The 26461-nt window shown below is 46.1% G+C and overlaps 1 protein-coding gene across 6 annotated transcripts in view; it reads right to left on the bottom strand.

Moving 5' to 3' along the window:
- The window catches only part of LOC111154980 (kalirin-like), a 109900-nt gene that overhangs the window by 45288 nt on the left and 38151 nt on the right, over window positions 1-26461 (bottom strand). For 2 of the 6 annotated variants that reach the window (XM_022514937.1, XM_022514938.1), the window contains exons 3-13: window positions 25214-25318; window positions 23469-23471; window positions 21784-21876; window positions 11074-11204; window positions 6813-6879; window positions 5936-6039; window positions 5678-5747; window positions 5270-5356; window positions 4458-4550; window positions 3626-3676; window positions 2683-2760 (exon numbers count right to left, since the gene is read on the bottom strand). In XM_022514937.1, the coding sequence (XP_022370645.1) occupies window positions 2683-2760; window positions 3626-3676; window positions 4458-4550; window positions 5270-5356; window positions 5678-5747; window positions 5936-6039; window positions 6813-6879; window positions 11074-11204; window positions 21784-21876; window positions 23469-23471; window positions 25214-25318 (882 nt within the window). The remainder of the gene's footprint in view (window positions 1-2682; window positions 2761-3625; window positions 3677-4457; window positions 4551-5269; window positions 5357-5677; window positions 5748-5935; window positions 6040-6812; window positions 6880-11073; window positions 11205-21783; window positions 21877-23468; window positions 23472-25213; window positions 25319-26461) is intronic. The other 4 variants (XM_022514942.1, XM_022514940.1, XM_022514939.1 and 1 more) reach the window with 3 other exon arrangements.

Below are 26461 nucleotides of genomic sequence, written 5' to 3'. Positions count from 1 at the left end.
GTACCGTCGGAGTACCATATACAGGTGCTCATGTTTTAAAAGCTGGCAGATATTTTTCTGGGCCCTGTGATCTTCTTGAAATGCCTTGAGCTAGCAGGCCACTTTCCAGCCTACATAAGAAGAGCCTATTTGGTTTGCCAGTTTCTAACCTGATTTTCAGAGACATCTTCACATCTTCAAAGGGAATTAGGCCCAACCCAGCAGGTCTTCACAGATGCCATTGGAGAACCTTGATTTCCCCACTGTTCTGCAGCAAGAACACGCGGACACCTGATATCTGATAGCAGCTAGAGGGCCTCCTCTGAACCACACTCTCTCAGGTGATGGCTTTTGCCTTTTAGTGAAAATGTGGGCCATTCTCTGCACACAATACCTTATTCCAAACAGTACCCAGCACAGGGGTCATTTTTCTTTCCTATTCCCAAGAAATACCTGCCCTCTGCTTGGATCATGGCTCCTTACTGTCAAGGTCAGCAGCCAAACAGGCTTATCTCTACCCTGGTCCAAAGTTAATATTAAGCCAGTTATCAGCTAGCCAGGAAAGCTCTAAAAGCTCTATTAACATTATGTAAGAGTCTGACCTGTGAATTATAGCCCTGCCAATACTGAAGGAAAAGCTAGAGGATGTAAAAGAGAGAAAATGTAAGTCAGAGACAAACTTCTCCCAGGCCCAAAGCCCTGGACTTCAGAAGGGATGGAAGAATGTTCATGGTCCTTCTTAATTAGTGGAAGGAATGCAAAGCAAATTCTCCAAGACTTGATGGAAAAAGGAGGTGGTGGTGCTTGACTGAAAAGGGAAGATAATCGTGCAGTCTGTGTGTGGCCTTCTGTGTACACAGGTGTGCATGCACAATGCAGTTCCTGTGGAGTCTAACGTGAGTTAGCATGGTCAGATGCTGATTTCCTGTCAGTGGTCGGTGCCTTCAAAGACCAGGAGAAAGTCAAGCCAGACTCCTCAGAAACATGTGGACATCAAGACTTAAGAGCAAAAGGAATTACTTGGTTTGTTCAGAATAGTTTTAGACCTAGCATAGCCTCAAGGAAAAAATGATGAACTTCATCCAGTATGACTACTGAAAAGTTGTAAGAACTCAGGGTATATTTCTGCTACAAAGCCCTGCTTTGCAGACCTGAGATGCCTCAGGTCTACTGTGGAGAACTGGGATCTACAAAAAATAAACAAGAAAGAAAACCCTCTACATAGTTCCTGGTCACAAGAACAAAGTGGTGGCAGACAGACACAAGGAACGGCTGAGAGATAGGAGGACTGGGCTCAAGAACATCAGGAATCCAACTCAGTAACCCAAACCTGAATGTACCATCTCCTAAATTTACTTATAGACCAGTCTGCCTTATTTCTATTCTGTTCTATCCTAATTTAGCCAGGGAGAAAAAAAAGCTATTATTTTCTTTATCATCTCAACTTTCAGGAACCCTGTTTCTCTAGAAAGGAATAATAAAATCTTAGGCTGCAGAATTATCAGGACACAGAATTAGAAGACCCACATCTTTCTCTAAGGGGTTCAACAATTATTAAATGCCAATGACTCTGTCAGTTCCAATTTGATCATATTAATATTAAAAACAGATGATATGTAGTTAGCATATGAGGTTTGGGTATAAACTAATGGTAGTCACTTACCAAGTTTAAAGTAGGAAAGCCCATTTTTTCTTCAAAGATTCACTGTTATGGGGTGTATTGCTCAACCATCCCCCCTTCATAACTTGAAGTCCTGACCCCAAGTACCTCAGAATGTGACCATATTGGAAGACAGGGTCTTTACAGAGAGAATCAAGTTAAAGTGAGGTCATTAGAGTGAGCTCTACTTAAACATGATTGGTGTCCTTAAAAAAGGGGGAAATTTGGATACAGAAAATGTACAGAGGGAAGACAATATGAAGACATAGGAAGCATGTCATGTGAACATGAAGACAGCCATCTATAGGCTAATGAGAGAGGCCTAAACAGATCCATCCCTCATATCCCTCAGAAGAAACCATCACTGCCTGCACCTTGATCTTGGACTCCTAGCCTCTGGAAAAATGAGATGATAAATTCTGTTCTTTAAGCCACCCAGTCTGTGGGACTTTGTTATGGCAGCCCTAGCAAACTGGCTATTTACTGAAGCCAAAATTCTAGGGACATCTAGCTATTTCTCCTAAGATTCCATTCTCAATTCAAGCTCCTAAGATTCTATTCTATTTCAAAGAATAGAAATGTGCGTGTGCTTTAAAGTTTTAAATAGTCACTTAACTAAAAAGCCAGCCATTATGTAGACCTAGGAACCACACCCCCCAAAAAAGGGTGTCTCATTTTCCCTCTGGTGCTACTTTCATTCCATAGTCTGCTCTCCCTCTTATTCCCCGCGCTCACATCTCAAGAAAGCAAGCAAAGCAGAAGTCACTGCCAGGTCCACAGTTATAAGGAATTTCGGGTCTTTCCAACCCCCTTGGAATTGTGACTCTAGCTTGGTGGACTGCTCTGTAGCCTCCTCTGACTGTCCTATCACTGGATATCCTAAACAGATACATATTCTGGGCCTGTGAGCCAGAAAGCCTGGCACAAAGGCACAGATGGTGAGTGGAGGTGGCAGAGGAGGTGGGCACAGGGCTTCAAAGGGAAGCTGCCTCACAGCCCTGGATCCTGCTGTCCAGAAGAGAGAGGGCTCGGTAAGGGCTCACCTCAAAGCCCTGCAGGCGTCCCAGATTCATCATGTCATTGCAGCGTTTTGGAACAAGGCACATTAACTCCACGGCTTTCTGTGGGAGAGAACAACAGCAGCTCAGGAGGGGGATAAGCACTCAAGCAGGAAGCTTAGGGCAATTCCGTGCTGGAGGACAGGGACCTCTGAGGGGATCCCTAATTCTAGGAAAGGACACTGGTTCCTGCTGCCCACTCCCAGAGTAGTATGGGATTTTCTGTTGGGATGTTGATCATCAGCGCACGGCTCCAGATGAATCAGTGACCACATGTGGGAAGAACGCTACCCAGCCAGCTTTTTCCTCCTTCTCACTTTTATTTAGCAATTCTCATTCCTTCTCATATTTTCTTTCTTCTCTCTGTTGCTTCTTGGCTGCCTAAGTAACAGCTTAGCCTGGCTTGTGAAACACTAGAGGTTTTCACCTAAAATAACCTGCCAGAGTGGTCTGTAACCTCTCTGGCTTAAAATAATCCCCATGGTGAGATTGCCTCAAAGGACTTCACTTAGGGAGTAATCCTCCAGGGGAGGGGAAGGAGGGAAAACAGGATGTTTTATGTGTTGAACTCAGATAGTACCTGGATTCATGGATGAAATGGCACACTGAAACACTGAATCTCTGAAGGATGTTAGAAGACTCAAATATTGCACCCCATTCCCACCATATGCCATTGGAGCCACACTGAGGAGATGAGTGCAATGAAACTCTGGAATTCTCAGGACAGAATTCTCAGGTTCTGGAAAAACACTCAGTGTGTTTATTACTACTTGCCATTCCCCATCCTGTCGAGCAGCTGCTGGCAAGGGGCTCTCACTGAGAGGACTCAGCCTGGACCTTTGGCCCTCAAGAGCCAGTTCTTCCCCCTTAGAGATAGACATCCAACACTGTCTCCAAGAACAGCCAGTGCCAAGAGCATTAGACTCACCTCAATATCGGAACACTCCAAACCAGCCTTCTCACTGTATCTCAGGAAGTCCTAGCAAGGTGGGGGCGGGAGGGAGCAGGGAAGGTGCAGAGTGGTGACATCAGTTAGGAAAACAGAGCACTATAAAAAATCCAGCATCATAAAACCTATGATGATACCCAGATGACTTTCCTCCCCAACAGACATGGCAGTGCATTATAGAAGCTGAGATATGAACTTATGAATCATATTGGAAACATGGAGAAAACCCCCAAATACTCAAAGATTAAAAGCTATGGGCAATGGAGGAGGGGGAGAAAGGGAAGAAGGGAGAGGGAGGCTCTGAGCAGGAAGCGGGGCAGGGATGGGGGTTATGTTCAGAAAGCCTGGGAGAAAGGAAAGATCAATCTCACTCTTCCATTTACCTCATATTCTGTAAGACAAACCAAATTAAACCATTTTAAAAGGTAAAATATGATCAAATTTTAGGTATTACTCATTTAAGCTCTCCAGGGCCTTGCCTTGGCTTTTCTTTCTCCTTGTGGTCACTCTGATTTTATGTTACTGTTTTTTATTTTTTAAAGATCCCAAGTCCGTGATGGTGACAAGGGAAGAAAGCGAATTGAAAGAAAATGAGCTAAGCACCAACCTTATAGGCAGGAGTGGCATGCAGTTTATTTGGAGGAAGAGCTGACATAAGTCAGGGACAGGGAAGATAACAGCCCACAGATGCCCCCCCAACTCGTTCATGAGAAAGGTGTGGTGGAGACACAGCCTCCCGCTGACCTGCTCTCCATCTCAGAATCTGAGATGACCCTTCTCCAGCCCTGACTCAGGCTCACAGCTCTCTCACCTTGAGGAGCAACTGGTATTTAGTGATTCTCTGAATGGGCTTGATAAGGAAGTCACTAAGTGTCAGCCTTTGGTTGATCTCCTGTTTCACCTCCTGGAACACAAGGGATCTACATTAGAAGAAAAAGGAACCAAAGGAATGGGGTCCCCGAAATTAAAGGGCAAGGTGAGAAGGACGGGCCTTCCCTCTGGCCAATGGAGTTTTAGAATCCTCAAACCAGGGGAGAGGGACAGCTGCCCACACAGCTGCCACCATGCTACTAACCACACAAACCTGCCACTTTCTGCATGTTAGGCACTTCCCACCCCGTGTCCTCACTCCAGCCCTGGGGACACGCTGGAATGAGTATTCTGTTCTCTGCTGTCAGAAGGGCTCCTCCTAGGGCAGGGGCCTAAAGGTGTCACCCTGGACACAGATCTGCCAACAGATCGAGGAGGCCAACAGAACCTTCCAGAACGCAAGCGGAGAGCCTGAGGGGACTGCGAGTGCCTGGCTGAGGAGGAGGGGCCTCCGCCAGCAGTCCCCCAGGACTGGCGGGGCGGGTGGCGGTCTGCGCCAAACTCCTGAAGCCGCGTCGGTCTCACCGTCGCTCCGCACGCTGGCCGCCTCAGCTCGTCCAGAGCAAAGCCGCCCACGGAACCGAGGTAAGGCAGTGGCCCCGCTGAGGCAGCGCTCCCTGCCCTGAAGGGGGTCCCAGCGCTGTTCGGGGGGCGGGGAGCGGTATGTGGCTGGACACGGCCGGCCTTTCTGACTGCGGCTGCCTCAGGCTGCCTTTCTTCCCCGACCCCGGCTCTGCGAAGGCCGCAGCTTACTTCGAAGTAAGCGTCGTACTCGGCGACGATGTACTCAGAGCGCGGCTTGTTCTGGCAGTACCACACGTAGATGTGCAGCTTCCGCTCCTGCAGAGGAAGACGAGCGGCGCTCAGGAGGCCGCCCCCCACCGACCCCTCACCTAAACCCCTCCGCCCCAGGGCACGGCCCCCACGCCCTGCTCAGGGGTCACAGGCTCTTCAGTACCACGGATACAAGAGTACACGCGTAGGCAACCACCCATCTTTCAAATTGCCAAGAAGGTACTCCCCCTCCCACCCCCCAAAAAACCAAGAACTTGGGTGAGAAGGAAGGTCAGAACCAGAAGAGAGGAGGAACTTTCGAGAGCATGCAAGGGAGCCTGGTGGGAGGGGCGGGGCAGAGCGCAGAGGCTGCTGGGAAGCACTCACGTGTTTAATAAAGAGCTGGGCCAGTCTGTCTTGCTCCTGGATACATTTTTCCAGTTCAGCCAAGAAAAAACTAAAAGGAGGGGAGGGCGTAAGGGAAGGAGGCCACCTCCTTCAGAACTGTATTATTTCTCCATGATGAGATACATGACACCAGACTCTCCCCCAGCCCTACCCTACCCCTGAGGTCAGATGCAGGGGGAGGATGGGTGGGTCCTGGATTTCCAGGGAGCCCTGTCCTGGGGACAAGGTGGCACTTACTCCTTATGCCAGTCGTAAATCTGGTGAATATTTCCAAACACGATTTTATCCTTCCCTCGCATGTCCTCAGGGACACCCTTTTCTTCTATTCTCTTCATGAAGCCCTGTAGAGCAGAGGCAGTGATGAGTGGGGCATCTTTACCAGAAAGCTCTCATGCCAAGCCTCATATACTGCAGCTGGTGTAAGTGCCCACTCTCTTCGGGAGCCTGAGGGCAAGCTCTTCCCTGGTCTCAGTGTTCGGCCAGGATTTCACCCCATGTAGAGTGACAGACCCAACTCTGATAAAGTTCTAGGTCCCTTTCTTTGTCTTCAGCCCTCTTAAGAGAAAGTCTTCTTCATCCAAGTATCTAAATGCCCCTAAAGTAAATCCCTAAGGAGAGCGCTGTTTTATTTACTGTAAGTTGACTCTTAACTATGGACTTGTCAGTCTTGTCTTATGGGTGGGTCTTTCTTGGTCTGTTCTCTTGGTAGCCATAACATTCTCCTTAAAATCTAAGGAGACTCTAAGCCCCAAGTTTTCCCTAGGAGTGCCCTGCTTGTGCCCATGGTGACTCATAGGCCTGAAGAAGAAATGTCCATATGGTTAAACGCCATATGAGGCTCTTGAGGTAGTAAGTTAGTCACCTAAAACAAGAGGAAGGGACTCAGCTCTACCCCAAACTTGAGACCCCATCTCCCTCTGAATCTTTTGATATTTCAAGGAGAAAAGAAAAAACCCTGCATATTACATTTGATCTATTGTCATTCTTAGTTTCATTCTGCAAATACGCAGACGTATTTGCACATAACCCACAAGTTAAAAACACCTTGGCCCAGGTGGGGTCCAACATGCCCCTGGTTGGGTGACCTCAGACCCACCTTGACCCACATACTCACCTCCACCACAATCCCCAGATCCTTGACATAGTCTTTTTCTGTCTGTACCAGCTCATTCAGGACAAACCTGAGCAGGAGATTAAGAACAATGAGGGTTCCTCTTCATTGCAAAGCAAGAAATCTTCACACTTAAGTTGACAGGAAAGATACTTTGGCACCTTTATGACAAGATACTTTGACAAAACTGAGTTATGAAAGCTTTGAGGCCAAAGACCCACCAGGAGACTTTTCTTCCTTCATTTCAACTCTATTCTGTGATTATCAAGAGGAGAGAGACATTTGCTTGATAATCAAGCTTTGAGTCCTCAGAGACACCAACATCAAGTGAAACTTTTGAGATACAGAAGCTACATTAGATAGTTGTCCCTGGTAACCGGCCTGCAAAAGGTCCAGTCAGGGCCAGAAAGGTTGACTGCAGGCCCCCATTATCACAGCTTTCAAAGCAGTAGCCTCCCCTCTCCCCAGCAGATGTGGGGTGTAATCAACACAAGGACCCTTGCTTTCTTGGTCTCTTTCTTGTTAATGATTTCCTCCTCTCAGACACTGCTTTGTGCCAGCCCTTCATCTGAAATGTCTCATGCTTCTATCAAGGTAGGGAGCGTAAGCCCTGTTTTTTTTTTTTTTTAAAGATTTTATTAATTTGTTTGAGAGACAGAGAGGCAGGCAGAGGGAGAGGAAGAGAAGCAGGCTCCCTGCTGAGCAGAGAGCCCAATGCGGGGCTTGATCCCAGGACCCTGGGATCATGACCTGAGCTGAAGGCAGAGGCTTTAACCCACTGAGCCACCCAGGTGCCCCTGTAAGCCCTGTTTCATATAGAGGAAGATATTGAGGCTGTGTTGCCCATGATGACGAAGTCCGTAGCAGAGTTGGGATCTGAACCTATTATGCCAGAGTTCAGAGACTCTGCTCTTCCACTGTTGCCTGCTGCCTGGCAAACTGCTCAGACTGGCTCTCTGGTGCCCCTGAGGCCTCAAATCCAAGAGCTTCTCTTTCTTTCTGTCCAGAGAGTAAAGAGCTGGACATAAAATACTAAAGGCTGTACGGGGGCAGGCTGGGTGCCATGCGGCTTACTGGAGTCTGACTCCTACTATCTTTTTTGCCTGGAGCCACACAACTGCTTATTTGGCCCAAGGGGCCGAAGGAACCCCAGCATAAGGGCTGTAAGTGTTCTGAATGCAGGAAGCACTTCATCTGGAATTCTTGACCTATATGGCACACAGAAGCCAACAGATCCAAGGTTCTGGGCCTCAGGGTGATGGGGAGAAAGCAAAAGGAACACATGCTTCTTTATCAGCATGTCCAGTACTTCCAACCAGTTTCCTCTCTCTAATATACACAATCCACAATCATGTGTTATAGGCCACAGGAAGGAACTGGCAAGGCCAAATAAAAGCATTTAAATATATCTTTAGCATGGCCCACGCTACTGCTTGGAAGAAAATGGTAAAAACCCACAGGAAAGTGGGAGTGGGAACTTGGGGCTGGGAGGGCCCTCTGGAGATGAAGTCCAGCTCCCTGTCTCCAGGCGATATATTTATCCTATGCTATCTGCTGACAGATTGAGGGCTGTCTTGGGCTTTCCAGCCTCTAGGGAAGGGGAATGATTAGGCTAGGTGCTGCTAGTGGGCCTGGCATCACTTCCACTGAAGGCCCAATGAAATACTTGAGGAGATCATGACGCATTAATGGACATTCTGAAAAGGTCCATAAAAGATTTAAATTACATGCAGCATAAGACAGACCATGATTAATTGCCAAATAAATTGAAATCATAATAAAGTATTTTAACAAATGTTCAGTTCTTATTAGTAAAGGTTATTTACAAGGTAAATGTTACTCTTTCGCCCAACTAAACTTCTTCCAGCAACAGGTCAGACCTGTTTCTAACTTCTGTGTTTCACAATGGTGAGGAATGACTGGTCTTGCACAGGAAATCTCTTAGAAGCTTTGCACTGGCTATTCCCTCAGCCAAGAACACTTTTCCTCCCTGGCTAATGGCCACAGCTAATGGCTTATTTCTTACCTGCTTCTAGTCTTTGTGCATTAAAATCGCAACACGGTCTCAATCGTACTCCAAATCTCCCTTACTATTTTTTATTTTTCCAGCCTCTAACATATTTAATAATCTATTTTTATTTTTATTGTGCAATTTCTCCCTTTATAGTGTAGACTTGCCATGAGAGCAAGGACTTTTCTTTTATTCCTATTGTTTGTCTAATTCACTGATACATCCCATACCTTGGTGCACAATAGGTATTCAGTACCTATTGTTCAATGAATGACGGCTAAAACTTGAAGACAACCAAGCCCACCCTGATTTTTTTCTTGTCCTGGACAAATAACTATCTGTTTTTATCTTTTCTCCACAGAGCTCCCATTTAACCCTTTGCTGTCTGGACTGAGTCTCCATTCCCTGTACCTTGCCCCCTCCCCCCACCACTCCCCTTCCCTGGCCTCTCGCCTCACACAGAGTTCACAATTAGACATGTATCTATCCTCTCTTTCATCATGGCCGTAAGTTGCAGCAAGAGCAATGAGACACTGTAATGGCTGGATTTTTAGGATAGCTCAGGATGTGGAGAGTTGTAGAGTCAGGCAAAAGAGTAAGAAGAGGGAGAAGAATGGGTAAAGAGAGTAAAAGAGGCAACAGACTTTTGCCTGTTGGAGCAAGATCAGACAACAGCACATCTGGAAGCTGGACAATGGCTTACATGACTGCTCATGAGCCTGTTCATCCAAAATGACAAGAGCAGTGACAGGCTTTGCCAAGGACCATCTGCTACCCCAAAGGTCTCCTCTCTGATCTGAGTTTTGGTTGGCTTGACAGAGGACTGGAACATTGGCTCCACCACTGTCTTATCTATGTAAAAAAATACCCTGAGAGGCTAAAGAGAAGCAGCTTTATACAAGTCCTAAAAAATTTCCATTTAGGGACGGTATTTTTTCTACCTCTATTCCATTCTTGGGATTCCCCCGGGTACCCATAAAGGTGAGGGGTAAGTTTGGACCTGAAGAGACACTGTTCAGCTCAGCTATGAGGTGACAACCCTGCTTGGAGGCCAGGCCCTGGCTACGATGTTTCTACTCTTGTTTCCTAGGAAAGAAAGTCATAGATGTTCACTTTGCCGGTTTCCAGGCAACAGAGGGGCCTGGCCTCACTCATTTTTGCTAATCCTCACATCTGTGACCAGGCTAAAGGAAGGACGAGTCTGAGGGAGAAGGACAGACTAATTAGCAAAGGGATCAGTTCTCTGGGCTTTATAATCCCTCACATACCAGGCCACATCCAAGACTCACCAAGCTCTGCTTCCAACATGGAATCAAATCCGAAGCAAGAAAACTAAAGTTTTGGAGGAATTGTGGTTTGGGATTAATGGTATCTGATATCCTCTTGATCATCTCAAATAACAGAAGATGGCCTTGACATCAGGGTAGATAACTCAAACCTTATATAAAATACGGGTTTTTGTGAAATGGGCTGCAATGTGAATTTTATTTACCCTCAACTATTAAAAAAAAAGTGAAGAGGTTCTCTTGGAGCTAAGCCCACAAATGGATGTCAACTTAAAGGGTTAGGAAAGGGGTGGAGTTAGGCCCTGGCCAGCCGGCACAACAGAAGCCTTTCCTAGATATGACTTCTCTACATTTTGAGAAATGTTTCCTCAGGTGAAACTCTACCAGACTTTCTGCCATGGTTTCTCTAATATGGGACCATAGTAATAGTCCCATTGTTCCCTGCACTTTGTTGTTTTCCTTTTGTCAGCATGTGCTATTTTGTTTTTAAAAGATTTATTTATTTATTTATGAGAGAATGATGGGGGAGAGAGAGAGCAAGCGAGCAGGCAGAGGGAGAGGGAGAAGCAAACTCCCTGCTGAGCAGGTAGCCTGCTGGGGGCTCAATCCCAGGACCCTAGGATCATGATCTGAGCCAAAGGCAGATGCTTAACTGACTGAGCCACCCGGGTGCCCCAACATGTTTTAAATTTCTAACAGACCTTGGTTATTACCACACTTTGTCAATAACAGCTGCTATCTCTCTGACGATACTTTAGCCTAAAATTCTTAATGTCGGTGCCACTGCAGTGCCTTGTCTATCAATGTACACTGCACAGATCTAGGTCACCTTTACTTAGAATGAATAGTATCTGTGGAAATACAGTGTGGGGGATCCCTCTGTAATCCTCCCCAAACTTCTTCCAACCTCAGCATGTTGTCCACCATACACATGCATACTAGGATAGTATATGGGAAAGTTACTTACATCCGGCCTCTTAGGGCCTTGGCTTTCTGTTCTTCTTCCAGGTTTCTAGGAGGTGTGGGTGGAGTCATCCCCTCATTCAGGCAGCCTACAGGGTCTTTCAAGCTTCCCCGGTAGGAGCCTCCTTCTAGACTCTGAAAAGAGAAGAAAAACAGTCTTAGGGAAGCATACCTTGAAAAGTCATCTGGAGGCCCTTGTGTCCCTTCCTGCCTAGCAGCAGCCAACTTGGTAGACCAATAGCCCAGGCTGTTCTCACTGAATGTCAGCGAGGCACCAGGAGGCCAGGTACTCCCCTGTCCCTGCAGCAGATTGCCCAGAGCTGCCGCCTTCTCGGGCAATCAGGATGAACTTGGCATCATGTGCGGCCAATTTCCTGACATAATGAAAATTGTCAAAGTGACTTATATCTGGGTAAGTGCTGCAGAGGTAAAGATAATCATTGAGATTCTATACTGACGAAGCAGTTAAAAAAGAAAATCAGGGGGCGCCTGGGTGGCTCAGAGGGTTAAGCCTCTGCCTTCTGCTCAGGTCATGATCCCGGGGTCCTGGGATCGAGCCCCACGTCGGGCTCTCTGCTCAGCAGGGAGCCTGCTTCCTCCTCTCTCTGCCTGCTTCTCTGCCTACTTGTGATCTTTGTCTGTCAAATAAATAAATAAAAAAAAAAAAAGAAAAAAGAAAATCAGTTGTGAGACCATCAAATGCCAATTGATAAGGGGAGGGTAGTGACAGGAGAGCTAGTTGGACCAACTCCTGTTTGTTAAATCAGCTACCTTTTTTTTCCCCCCCCGAGATGCCAATGAGATGTAGACAGGAAGAGATCAATAGATTTAGCCTTTCCTAAAAATATCTTTCCTAAGGTTATTTGCCAAGGTTTTCTTTCATTTATGAATCCCTTTAATTTCTTTTAATTAAGGTGCTATAGGATTGAGAAACAAGGTAAAGATATTAATACAGTACTCTAGAAAGACTTAAGGGCAAAGGATTCTAACCCCAGATATGCTAGCCACTGGATGATCTTAAGTGAGACAGCTGCAATTATTCCATGTGGGCTTCATTTTTTTTCAGTTTTCAAATCAGATCTCTCCTTTCTACAGATTTCTAAGGAATCGACAGAGACAATAGTTGTATAACCCCTTGGAAAATTAAAAATATTCTACAATGATGAGCTCTCCCTCCCAGCCCCCGGAGCTGTTAACAAGAAGGATATTAAAAAATGGGGCCAATCTTAGCATTTTCACAGGTGTCCTTGAAGAAAGATCAAACAGCAACACTTAGCATTTCATTATGGAACTTGGCAGAAGCAATGTGGATAAACAGTAAGCCTGGAGATCAAGGTCAAGGTGAGTGACTCTAAAACAAATGTGGGTGTCTAACCCAAACTACCCACACAAGAGGCCTATTTACAACAGCCTCTGCGGCTCAAAGTAAAAGCTTCACTTTGGAAGTCTTTGAAAACATCAGCCTTAAGGTTAAAGTCACAAAGATAAAAAAATCTCCAAAAAGGTGGGAGAAACAACAGGCTTCAGCATGGTGTTAAACAGCGTGCACTTGGAATATATGTCTAAATTCTCTTAGCTGCCGTAATTCAAGATAGGATAAATACAAGTAGGAACAGTCCAGAGGAATGAAACAAAAAGTAAATGAGGTACCCAATGGGTCATTCATTATATAACAGATGGTGGATATTAAGACTTAAAGCGGAGGGGCCTCTGGGTGTGTAAGTCAGTTAAACATCTGATTCTTGGCTTTGGCTTAGGTCATGATCTCAGGGTCATGAGATCAAGCCCCATGCTGGGCTCCATGCTCAGCAGGGAGTCAGCCTGAGATTCTCTCTCTCCCTCTCTCTATTTCCCTCCCCTACGCTCTTTCTTTCTCTCTCTACAATAAATGAATAAGGGGAGGGGCTGGGTGGCTCAGTTGGTTAAGTGTCTGTCTTCAGCTCAGGTCATGATCCCAGAGTCCTGGGATCGAGCTCTACGTTGGACTCCTTGCTGAGCTGCTTCTCCCTCTCTCTCGGCCATTCCGCCTGCTTGTGCTCTCGCTCTCTCTCATATAAATAAATAAAATCTTTAAAAAAATGAATAAATCTTTAAAAAAGAGTCTTAAAGCCAAAAAATTTAAAGCTGAGAAGTGATGTCAACCTTCTTTTCCCTTGCTCTACCTCCAAATCAACAAAATGTACCAAGGGCCAAGCATGAATTTGTTACCAACACCAGAAACTAGAATTAAGAAGATAGCATCTTATAGGGTGGCTGGGTGATGGATTTTGGCGAGGGGGGCGATTTATGTGCTATGGTGAGTGCTGTGAATTGTGTAAGACTGATGATTCACAGAGCTGTACCCCTGAAACAAATAATACAGTATATGTTAGTAAAAAAATTAAAATAAAATTTAAATAAAGATAGCATTTTCAAGCTCGAGAGAGAATTTCTTTTAACTTGTCATGAAGTTATTTTACAGGATAAGTAATCAACTGTGGAAGTTGTTATCCTGAGAAACAGCATAGACTAAAAATATAGGAAGGTCAAGGAGAGTTTAGCTAAATTTATAGATTCAGGATCTCTAACCAGTTATTAAGGAAATGAGAGTGTCTGGTGCTGGGGTCTGAGAAGCCAGTGGACAGGCAGGCTCTTCAAGACATGTGACCTGCTCCCTGGTGCCATGGCCAGAGACAGGCTCCCAGGCAAATGGACCCAGCTGGTAACTGATCTGATTACATGCCTTTTACTTCCCCTCCTCCTTGTCCTGTTGTCCTATTACAGCCTTTGGTCTACAGCCTGATGGCTGGCAGGATGCTGACTGCAAGGCCCGGGCAAACAGGCTTCCATCTCTGCCTGCAAGGCTCTCCTGTGGAACATCCAGCTTGGCATGGTCCTTTTTCAACCTTCTAGAATGAAGGACCTCTGAGGAACTGAAATGTCATGCAGGGAACTATGTTCCCTATCTTCCTGTCTGACCTGTTGAATGAGCAAAAAAGCCCAAAGAGACTCCCTGCAAGGGGGTGAGTAGGGCAGAGGCAGCGAGAGAGGAGGAAGAGAGAAATAAAGGGTCTGGGTAAGCTGTAGTCTGGGTAATGTGCCTCCTAATGGCCTTGGCTATCAATGCTTATAACTCAAATGCCATTCCCCTGATGACAGGCTTCCAGGGCTAGAGGGGGATTCCTGGGTCCCAGCCATGGGCAACTGGGGGCAAGCTGCCACTGTCTGTGCTGCTCCTGGTGGGAGGCAGGCAGCAGGGGCTGGTTTATGGGTAGTGGGAGCTTCTGCCCTGCCCAGGGCTCAAGCCATCACAGTCTCAGCAGGCAAAGGAGAAGGTGCACGAGGAGAGGGCCACAAAGTGCCTCTAGCTGGTCCAAGGCCATGGAAAAGAAATGCAAATAGGATTCAAAGCAGTAGATTAATTAGGGAGGAAGGCTGTCCCCCATTAAAAATGAACACATTCCCTGTCTGCTGGATTATGGATAAAATGCCCCTCCTTGGGACTTCTGCAAGCACCCTTTACACGCCCCTGCACACCAGTCATGACACAGCACTGCAACTGCTCAACGGTTTGCACTCCAGCGAATATTCATTGAGCATCTGCTACATGCTAAATATTTGCCAAGCACTGCAGAAATGAAGATGAATACAATCTGGCTTCCTACCCTCCATCATCTGAGCTATCATGGGTACTGTTCTAGACAGAAGGGGTACCACGGAGGATGAAAAAAGGAGCAAGATGCTCTCTGGGGGAGGAGGGGGTGGAGAGGGGAGGGAAAGGAAGAGGCAGTGCTTGAACTGAGTATTGAGAAAGAGGATTGCCCTGGATCCTCTGATGAGAGAGCATTCTAAGCAGGAGCAACACTCTGAGTAAAGGATCAAGCTGTGACCCTACCCGGGGCAGCCTGGGAAGCTGAAAGCAGCCCACACAGGTAGAATATAAGGGAGTGAAAGTGGCAAGGGCTCGGGGAGTGGTGGCAAATGACTGTGTATTGTGTGAGTTTGGGGGAGTGAGTGAAGGAAGAGGGTAGGAGTGAGACAGACAACCCTGGAGAAGTATGCAGTGTCCCATCATAGGGAGAATTGTGTGTTGCATCAAGAAGTAGAGACTTTACTTTCTAAAACCAGTGATGAAGGGTTTGAAGCAGGGAAGTGACATGATTGGATTTAAGTTTTAGGAAGATCAGTCTTAATGTTTCCAAGGGCTTTTCATGACTTGGGAAAATGTCTCTGATATGACAGTAAAGGAAAAAAGAATGTCATTTTTCTATACTCTCTAATTAAGTATATTATTTTTAAAAGTGCCTAGGAGAGGGGCGCCTGGGTGGCTCAGTGGTTTAAAGCCTCTGCTTTCGGCTCAGGTCATGATCCCAGGGTTCTGGGATTGAGCCCTGCATCGGGCTCTCTGCTCAGCAGAGAGCCTGCTTCCCCCTCTCTCTCTGCCTGCCTCTCTGCCTACTTGTGTTCACTGTCAAATAAATAAATAAAATCTTAAAGGTGCCTAGGAGAAAATATATCAATATTTCAGCACAGAATATGTCTAGATGATGATATTATCAGTGATATAATTTGTGTTCCTACCCTTGTCATTGTTCCAATTTTTCTTGAATGAGCATATATCGCTTTTATTAGTAAAAAAAAAAAAAGAACTACTAAAAAGTTTTTTAAAAAGAAAAGAGAATCCATCTGGTATTCATGTAGAGAGACGTCAGACCGTAGTCACGGAGGAAATGTTCAACAGTCCAGGCAGGAGAGGGTTTTGAGCACTAACCCTAGACTGTGAGCTCCATTAAGGAAGGTTCTGTGCTCAGTGCCAGAGCTGGCACATGGTAGGGCTCCAAGAATTTACTGAATGTACTATGGGACTCTTGGGGAGAGGTCAAAGGTCATCTGATAAAACAACAGATAAGGGTTCTTGTCCTGCACCACACATCACACCAACCTCCTAGCTGACCCACCCTGTTCTAAAAATTTAAATAATATTCTCTGGACCAAAAGTACTAGATCAGAATCGTCTCCAGACAAATTAAGGGTGGGGATGGGGAAGAAGATAACTGTAGAGTAAAAAATGTCATGTCTGGGCAAATGACATTTCAAGTTTGCGATTTTGTCTTCAAATTTTTTTGGTGGAAATCGAAACTTTTCTACTTCACCAAGCTCAGGAACCTTTTCCATAGAGGAAGACCAGAGGCACCCAGTGCCTGAAAACACACCCCTCCACCACGGGTGCAATGTGGCCATTATTTCCTCCTCTCTGGGCTCTTTGGCTAATTCTACCTTGCCACTGACCAAGCATGCTGATTCACATCATGTGAGCAAAGCACAAAGACATAGAGATGCAGTGTGGCCCGAGCCATGTTTTGTGGCCCACAGGGCTGGCCCAGGGAGGTGAATGCTATCAAGTGGGAGAACCAGAGGGCAGGAAGCCTTGCTGAAGCAGGTGGACACATTCTAGGAAGCCGGGCCACTGGGTAGACTGAACAAGAGCTCAATCCCAGGCTTTCTCCAAAGGTAGAGGAGAAATACCATCCCAAGCCCAAGAAAGTGCTGTGACATGCCACCTGAGGACAAGGGCTCAGATAGGAGACTTGCTTTCTGGAGGCTTGACCTTTCATCTCAGGCAGGCTGTGAAATCCTGGGGCTGTTTAGAGACACACGAGATTTTTAGAGACACACATGCTCTTGTTCCTTGAACTTGAGAAGTAAAACCAGATCATATAGATGGTTAAGATATAACCCTGCCCTGTTCACCCAACTGCTCATCTACTGGCTGACACACACTGTGTCCTCATGGCCCAGGACGGGGCTATGAAAGGGCTGCCTCTGTTGCCTTCCCCCGACATTAACACAGATCCCGGATGAGGTGGCTAAGAGCGAACATTTGTAGCGTGCTTGCTTATCATTTTACAAATCATTTTACAAAGCACACTCACACCTACTCAATCATCATGGTATCTCTTTTGAGATAAGATTCAGCTGGACAGAATCATCCCTGCTGATAAAGGAGATAAAAGAGAGGCCCAAGTAGACTAAGTAACTGCCCACAGCTACACAATAAACAGCCAAGGCGGGACTACAACCCAGGTCTCTGATTCCCTGCACACCCACCACCATCACCACCTGTCCTCACATCTAGGAAAAGTTTTATTAAAAATCTCGCAGGGAGGGGCGCCTGGGTGGCTCAGTTATTAAGCATCTGCCTTTGGCTCAGGTCACGATCCCAGGGTTCTGGATTCTAGCACCTCATCGGGCTCCCTGTTCAGTAGGAAGCCTGCTTCTCCCTCTCCCACTCCCCCTGCTTGTGTTCCCTCTCTCACTGGGTCTCTCTCTCGCTCTCTGTCAAATAAATAAATAAATAAATAAATAAATAAATAAATAAAACATCTTAAAAAAAAATCACATAGGGAGGGGCACCTGGCTGGCTTGGTTGGTAGAACAAGTGACTCTTGATCTCAGGGTTGTCAGTTAGAGCCCCACTTTGGGATAGAGTTTACTTTAAAAAAAAAAAAGAAAGAAAAATCACACAGGGAAAGTAGGAAGAGTCCTTACACCCGGCTTGGAGTTAGAGAGAACATTTTAATACAAAATGTGGAAAAAAATGTGTGAGATCTGTTTGGGGGGAGGTGGGTGGGCATCTTCTCTTAGTAAATAAAAGCAGTGATTCAAAACTGAGGCTGGCAGATGAGAACTCAGAAGTGTCCACTGATGTCCAGAGGAACTTGTCAAAGGAGTTCCGGGGGAAGCTTCAAGGGTTTTTGTCTGTATCATAGGTGAGCTGGAGAACACCCACCCTTGTTTCCTACCAGCAACTCTAAGGCAGAAGCCTTGGTGCCATCATGACCACGTGACCAAAACATACCAAGGGCAGCTCTGGGGTTCCAAGACACAGGGATCTCCAGGCTTTTGGGTAGAGCAGAATTTGGTGCTATCTCTTCCTACTATTTTCCAAAACAGAAAGTAGAAAGAATCTAAGCCCTAGATATAAAAGTCCAAGTATGCTAGATGCTCCTGTAAAATTTCCAGACTCTGTTGGTTGGAAAGGAACTTATTACCTCATCTCATACTGAACTAAGATAACTTTCACCCACAGGTCTATGTTCCACCCTCTGGAGCAACAGAGGGAGACCAACCCTTCTTTTCCACAGCAGTCCTCAATGAATTCAAGACAGCTCTCACTAGCCTTCTCTCTCCTAACTTCTCCCCTCATTTAACCCAGTACCTTCAACTTCCCTTCAAATGATGTGGACACCACATGGTACTGTTCACGTCCTCTGGGGCCCTTGCACTGAGTTCAAGAACACTTCAGAATGCTGCGTTCAGAACCTGATACATGACTCACATATATTCAAGGCAGGTGTGGACTGAAGAACTTGGAGGACTATGGGGTAGTTACTCTCCTTGACTGTACATTGTACTTTCACTAACCTAGCCTATGAACACACTGCCTATCTTGGCAGCTGTCACACTGTTGTACTCACAGTCAAATAAAAACTCTGGAACTTTCATAGGTTCTAGGTCTTACCCTTGTTTCAGCTAAAGAGCTAATGAGGAATAGGAATACAAGTCTCAGAGGTAAAAATGCAACTCAGGATTCTCCAACATGCCTGGGGAAACCACCACACGCTGCTGTTCATTGCTCTCCTACAGTGGGTACATACTGGGATGGGAGGGAGGAGAAAGCAGAGGAATGACAAAGGATCAAATTTTGAGGAGAAGAGTCTGAGAAACCACGCTGCTGCTCTCTCATTCCTCTCCATGATATGGGGTTGGTGTTATTTGTTTGGCCAAAGAAATCTCTATAATTCTGGGTTCACTGCAGGTCCTCAAGGAGTACTTATTGGTGGAGGGACAAGTTAAAGTTCTTATTGTGGAAACGTACCACAGAGCAACCACTCATCTGATAGAGGTTTGTTGAGGGCCTGTTACAGGGCTGATCTGCTCCAGTAACACCCTCCACTTCCTCTCTTCTGGGAAACTTACTCTCAATGACTTTTTTTTTTTTTTTAAAGATTTATTTATTTATGTCAAAAAGAGAAAGACAGAAAGAGAACAAGCAGGGGGAGAGGCAGAGGGGAGGGAGAGGGAGAGGGAGAAGCAGACTCCCTGCTGAGCTGGGAGCCAGATGTGGGACTCGATCCCAGAATCTGGAGATCATGACCTGAGCTGAAGGCAGACACTTAACCACCTGAGTCACCCAGGCGCCCCAACTTCTCAATATCTGCCCTTACCTGTTTAATACCAGACACACTGATCACACAACTAGAAGGGCCAGGGGGGGACTCCCAGAGAGCTCAGGTGGGCAGTAATATCAGGATAAAAGGTAATCGAAAATATACAAAAATATAGCATTTTGGAGAGAAGTGTCTACTGATGTATGAGTGTAAAAGCCTCTTGTGTACTAATGGAGGAGGGGAAAATCATGTCCTAATCTTGCTGGGTAGGGAAGCTACACAGACAAAGATAATGAAAAGATTAAGATACTCTAACAAATAATGCAACAGAACTATCTAAGAGCTGGCCCCAGCAGTATGTGGCTTACACAGTAATTGGCATGGGACTGCAGAGGAAATCTGGCCTGGGCTGGTCAGGGAAGCCCTTCTGGGCAGATGAGATTCCAGTGGGGCCCCGAAGGACTACTGTGCTTTAGATAAGCAAAAATAAGAGAGGGAATGTTCCAGAGAAGTAGGGTGGTATGAATAGAAACTTGGGGGGAGGAGAGCCAAATGCATGAGGAAAACAATTTGGTTGGAGCAGAGTTCATCAACCAGAATAAATAAGTGGTGGTAGGCTGCCTACAAAGCATTAGAATACTGGGTAAATGTGAATTTTATCCATGGAATATTTTATCCAGTGAGTTCCAAACCTTGATCATATACCTCTATCAGGAAACCTAATTTTGGCCATACATTGCCCAAACATGTAACTTATTTATAACTTGTATTTCTGTGCTACTGTGTTATCATTATGTACCTAACAAAATGTACTCCAAATCATTTTTTAAATGATGAAGAGATGCTAAAATTATCTTCCTGCACGTCAGTGAAGAGTCTTGTGTACCTGAAGGCTCCCCACCCTGCAGACAACTGTGGAGGCAAGAGGGAGACAGTGACCCTTCACCGAGGAGGAAGGCAATGGCAGTACATGTGGAAGACCTGCCAGAGGACGGAGGCCTGAGAGGGAGGCAGAGTGGGGCAGGAGACTACTTCAATAGTCCAGGCATGAGGTGAGGGCTTAGGCACTGGTGGTGAAGAGGACAATGTAAAGAAAAAAAACAAAGGATGACCTTTAAGGAAAAACATTGTTAGACAGTATTTGGATCATGAAAAGGGTGTATGGGTCAGTGTGAAGAAGAAAGGAGAGCAAGTGGGGGGTGGTTGAAGAGGCAAGCTTTGAAAAGCCAATGGAGTGCCCACACGAGCACTCGACCTCCTACCAGTGAGAGACAGGGAGGGTGACCGGAGACCTGACAGCCCTCAAGAACAGTTAGATACAGTTATTGAAAACATCAGCTGCAAAAGTCTTTCTTACTTAGGATGGAAAACTTAGAAGGAGAAGAAAATCACGTGTTAAATTTCATCAGTATTCTCTAAGCTGGGAGATTTGAAGACGGAGTTGCTGTAATCAGAATTATGATTGGGCAGCGTTCCCTGCACGGCATCCAGCATTTTCCTGGGCCAAGGGGAGAAGGGTTTATATGGTGCTGATTAGCAGAACTCTCCAAGAGAAGTCTGGCAGAAGCACAGACATTTATCCTAATGAGAGTTTTGAGAAAAACCAAACGAGTGACACAGATGAGGGTGAAGGGCAAGGAGAATGCTTTAAATTGTCATCCTGTAGGAATACACGTCAGTGTAAAAACGTGGTGTAGAGGAATAACATTATCCAAAAACAAGCTCTTTCACCAGCATGGAGCCCAAACCCTAAAGTAGCCAGACCCATAATCCTTCTCTGCGGTCATCTGCTTGGCCCCTGAGATAGTCACAAGCTAGGCCAGTTTTCAGTAGCCGTCAGCTCGACTGTCCCCCATGATGGGGGTACACACCAGCTCCCCTCATCTCCTGCAGTGAGAGAGCTACACATTTTGGCCCATGCCCCTTTATAATATCTACTATCTATATGTATATAGATATATATAATATCTACTATCTATATTTATAGATATAGATATATCTGTATTTATAGATAGTAGATATTATATATACATAATACATGTATACATACATATATATATACACACTATACATACTATATACCATATATACTATCTATATAATATCTACTTTTGCCAGACTCTGAGGCTAGAAACTCGCCTGGGGTCCGCAAATAAAATTACCCGGTACTTTCAAAGACCCAAATCATGTTCTGTGTCTCAGTAGCTGAATTAGCTTCAGGGCTAACCAGACATACACCAGTCACTGTCCAAATGCTGCATCCCTATGGGTCAGTGGACCGGGCTCAGAGAGATGCTGTTTTGTGTTGGATACTTTTTTCCTTTCATTAGTGACACAATCCCAAAGGGCCATTAATTGCCCATGCCCATTCAAAAAAAAAAAAAAAAAAAGGAGCTAAAAAGACTGTGGAGCACAGGTTTTTTGGGAAACCATCCTTAGCTAGAAATAATCCCACAGGAGGAATGAGGACAGGTGCAAAGGAGGCCATGGCAGACAGATGCCAGACCCTGGGAGCCACATGGAGGTAAGACACACACAAAACTGCCTCCAGGACCCCCACTTACCAGCTTGCTTTTGACCAATTGTTCTATTGCACTGACAAGGTCTGCAGCAGAAGGTACTTCAGTGGAAGCCTGCCGGGCTGCTAGCAAAGAGGACTGCAAGACATTGAGCAGCAAAGGAAAAGCAGATTAGCAAGGAATGAGGAATAGCAATTAGGAAGCAAAACAGCAAGTCCACAGCTCAAGGCAGGCAAGGGAAGCAAAGCTTTATGTTTAGAGGCAAGAAATCACAGAGCAAGGTAGGAAGTGGTGTGGGTGTCAGATAGTCCTGCCTGACTCCTTGTCAGGAGTTCTGGCCAGCAGAAAGGCAGGGATGAGACTAGGTTCTCCTTAGGCAGGCCTCTGGAGGAACTGAGGGTAGGGTTTGCTGAGTTCCCGGGAGGCCAACAGGTAAGGCCTGCACCCACTGTCAGCAACAGGGGGAGAGGGACAGATAGAACTTTGGCCACAACAGGGCTGCCCATTGCTGTTCCAGGGTATGAAAGGGGTCCATAAACCTGGCCTCAAATGTGTCCAAAGGAGAGAAACTGTCTTTGCTTTACTTAAATACAGATTTTAAACATAGATCTTCAGTGTGTATCAAGCAAAAATTTTAGGGCAGGGCACTTAAAGACCAGGATGCTAGAAACCCCCTGCCCACTCACATGCACACACACATACACCCCTCCACAAACATAGCTGTTTGTGTTGCTCCTGAATTGAAACATGTGGATATAATGCATGATTCTAGCAAGGAGTTGAATGTCTCATGCTAGAGTCACTAGGGACTGTCCTATTCACAGTAAAAGGAGGCTCAAGCCAAGGGCCTGCCCACCATCCCTTTGTACCAGCAAGAAGCACTGACTGGTGCATGTGGCTGGATGGCCAATGGTGTGGGGAATCCTGCTCATGGAGGGGCAGTGGTTTTTATCTTCCTTCTCCTACCTGAGAAGAAATTGGGGGAGAAATGGTTCACCCTGCATGCATGTATGAACTTTTCCCCTTGGCACAGCCAAGCAGAGGGCAACTGTGCTCCCCGGGCCCCAGACACATGTTCCTTCAGTCTTTGACACTGATCAATGCAGAGATAAAAAGCTCAAAGTCCTGGCCATGCTTTGGCATCAAGTTTGTCCCTTACATTAGGGGGAAAAGTTTCAAAAAGAAGCTACTTTTTGTCTAGTTTAAGAGTTACTCTAGGTCTTTGCTCCTGAGATAGGGTAAAACAAAATCAAATAATAATTAAGAGAGAGAGAACAACACTCTTTCTCCTCTTCTGGGGAATGCAGGAAAGGAGTTTAAGCCTGTTTGGAAATCCAAGCTATCAACTTTTTGATTTAGTAATCCTACCCCTGGGAACTTATCCCAAGGACAGAAGTCAAAAGAACAAATGCTGTATGTACAAAGTGATCTGTAGCAGTGTTATCTAGGGTAGCAAAAACTGGAAACAACCCAGGATATCCCAAAACAGACTGGCCAAGCAAATTATGCTACATCGAATAAGGGAAATACTCCTCAGCTATTAAAATTGTAGTTACGAAGATAAAATTAGTAAGATTTTAAAAAATATTAAATAAAACGTTCAACATATCAAGTATATATTGAAACTATAAAAATAAAACATACATACATATGAACAAATATTAGAGGGGAACATGGAGAATCCAGGTGATTGTATAACATTAAAATAGGTAGACTAAAAAATTCCTTACAGACTGTTGTAAAAACTTATTTTAATAAGTTTGACTCTAATTGCTAGAAGTTTTGAGGCTCCCCAAATGTTTCAGAAAAATAAACGCACAGAAATCAAACCGGCGGGGCTGAGGAGGATGAATATGTCTAAAAAGGGACCATTGCCATCTGTCTTCTTTCTGGCTAACAAAAAGGCCACACAAATGTCTGGGGTAAGTCCGCCTTTTCAGTTAAAGATTATCCAGAAACAACATAACATCCTCTTCCCCCAAACAAGCTGTGTCTGAGGGAATTTGAGGGGGTGGGTCCATGACCTTTACTTATCATAGGCCAGCTGGCACCTCCTTGCCAAAGGTCGTGTGGGACAGCTAATGCTGTGACAGGAGCGTCCTTCGCCCCACACACGCGATCACTGTTTGTGGAACATTTTACAAGGGAAGGCCTCTGGGAACACAGCAGGTTGGCTCCCATGCGGACCTCAGTGTGGAGTGTGGGCGCTTCTGTTCCTGGGAACCCGGGATGGGCCTCGCGCCACACTTCCCGCTACTTGTCCTTCCAACAGGGGCCACCAGCGTCACTGTAGGAGGGGCCAGCGCTGTGCCTGGCTCATGGCAGAATCCCAGAGCAGGGCAACTGTCATCGTCCTGTCCCTAGAGTCTCTCCCTCTTGTGTGGCATCCTGGGAGACCCCAACCAATGTCTTTGGGTTCGTGACCCAATAAAAGTGGAGGGAATGAGCTCCAGGACGGGGCTATAACTGGACATGCTAAAGCATGGGCAAGCTGGACTTTTTGAACTGCATGCCAGGAGCTGGTGGAAAGATCTGTTCCCCGTCCCTGCTGGCCCCCTGCCCACAGGAAGCCGTGCCACTGCAAGGCGGTGCAGCAGGGAACACAGGGCTGTCCTCAGAGGGACAGCTGAGCCACCACCACCACCACAAGCCACTCTGAAAAGAAACTGTAAAGGACAGTTAAAACCTACAGAGTCCAAGGGGACAGTGACAAAGAGAAGGCAGGAAAAACACACTGAGGTGAAAGCAGGGTTTGCTAGGAAAATGAGTGACGGAGTGTGCAGTTAAAGCAGCCCTGAGCCTTGGCTGGTACTGGGCAGCATGTCCAAGCTGAGCCTCTAGAGCAATCAGGGTGATCGCTCGGGGCTTCGAGGCCACACAGACATCCACGCTCCAGGCACCCGGGAGCCTCCGCGTGCTCAGGAGCCAGAGATTTTACAAGACCAAGCATGCGACAGCCTGCATTTATTTAGGTTTCCCACCTTTGTCAGCAACCTCCCCTCCCCCCTTAGCAGCATCTCCTTCCCTCCCATTCTTGCAGAATTTGGGCTTGACCAGAAGCTACTGCTATTTGGATTTTAGAGTTGAGTATAGGGAAAACGATCAGCGAAAACACAGTTCAGACGTCAGGTACAACAAAGGGATCTCGGCCTGGAACCGCCCTCAGACTCCTTGTGAGACACACAGTTCCTTTTAGGATCTGCAGTGTCCGAAGACACAGCCATTATCCTCCATCAACAGGACGAGACACCAGTCCCACTCTGGGATTGCTGCACATGCCCCTCTGCTGCCCAGAATGGAGTCAGAGCTTCTCGGCAGGGGGAGGGTAAACTACCGAATATAGACAAATCTCCATTATTATAGATTCAGAGCGAGAACAAGGGAGAGAGAGTATTACTACCCCCACCATACACACAAGACAAAATCACATGTATTACACGTTGTTCTTTCAAGGGAGAAAGTAAAGGAGTCCTACCATCTCGTCCTGCGTAGGGTCATTGTCAAAGATCTTCATAGGAGGTGGAAGAGGGGTGTGTGACTCTTCGTCTGGCTCATCTTCGCCCCAACCTTTCTTGTTCTTCTAGAACAAAAGAGCAGCATTAATCATACAGTCCTCTGTTTCATATAAAGATACCAGTGGTTTAGAAAAAAACTTAGAGTTTTTTTTAAAAAGCAACATATAAGATAACCTCCTTCCTCAACACACCCTTATTTTTTTAGCCTCACTGTTCTCTTCTGTGGAATGGGTGCACCTTCATCTCAAAGGACAGTGAGGTTAAAATGGGGGAAAACACACACACACACACACACACACACACACACACACACACATGACAAACATCAACCTTGTTAATCAGGAAAAAGAAAAAGCTGAGAGTGGTCAGAGGGAGCCTAACTTTTTAAGCCTTTGAAGGACTATTAAGCCACAATCTGAGTATCACCAGGCTCCCCTGTCATCCTCAGAGGGAGAAATGGCAAATAGCCTAAAATTACAAACAGAGTCTGGTTACACAGCAGGAAGAATTGCTTAGCCCCATCAACGATTAGAGCAGGTTAGTTGGCCAGAAAAAAAAACCACTCTCATTCCCCCAACTAGAACACACCCACTGCATTTTATTTTATTTTATTTTTTTAAGATTTTATTTATTTGACAGAGAGGTCACAAGCAGGCAGAGAGAGAGGGAAACAGTCTCCCTGCTGAGCAGAGAGCCCGATGCGGGGCTCGATCCCAGGACCCTGAGATCATGACCTGAGCCGAAGGCATAGGCTTAACCCACTGAGCCACCCAGGTGCCCCACCCACTGTATCTTGATTATAGAATCTCGGCTTTGAAAGAGACTTCAGAGGTCACCCAGTCTGACCTCTTGGCTAATACAGGGACCTCTCCCACTGCTATGTGAGGTCATACGTCATCCCTGCCCCTTCTAGCCCTGGTGTCTGTTCGCTTTCATGACTGCTTGCTCATCACTGGTTGACTTCCATTCAAGTCCCTCTTTGGGCTGCAACCTAGCCTTCTGCAAACCTCTGCCTGTTAGTCATAATTCTCCCCCCTGAGCACCTGGAGTTGTCTATTCCCTTTTACATGTGGCACTGCTCTAGACAACTGAAAACAGTTATACTCTCCCAGCATGGCCTTCTCCTTCCAAGGGAAATGGTGGACCTTCTTCCATTCTTATTCTCAACTAGCAGGTTTTGATGTAGTCTTTAGTAGAAGCAGGGGAAT

The sequence above is a fragment of the Enhydra lutris genome, unplaced genomic scaffold, assembly GCF_002288905.1.
Source record: "Enhydra lutris kenyoni isolate GAN:26980312 unplaced genomic scaffold, ASM228890v2 scaffoldscaffold39, whole genome shotgun sequence".
Taxonomy (NCBI): domain Eukaryota; kingdom Metazoa; phylum Chordata; class Mammalia; order Carnivora; family Mustelidae; genus Enhydra; species Enhydra lutris.
Note: the sequence above shows the minus strand (reverse complement) of the source record. Positions and strands in the feature narration are given on the sequence as shown.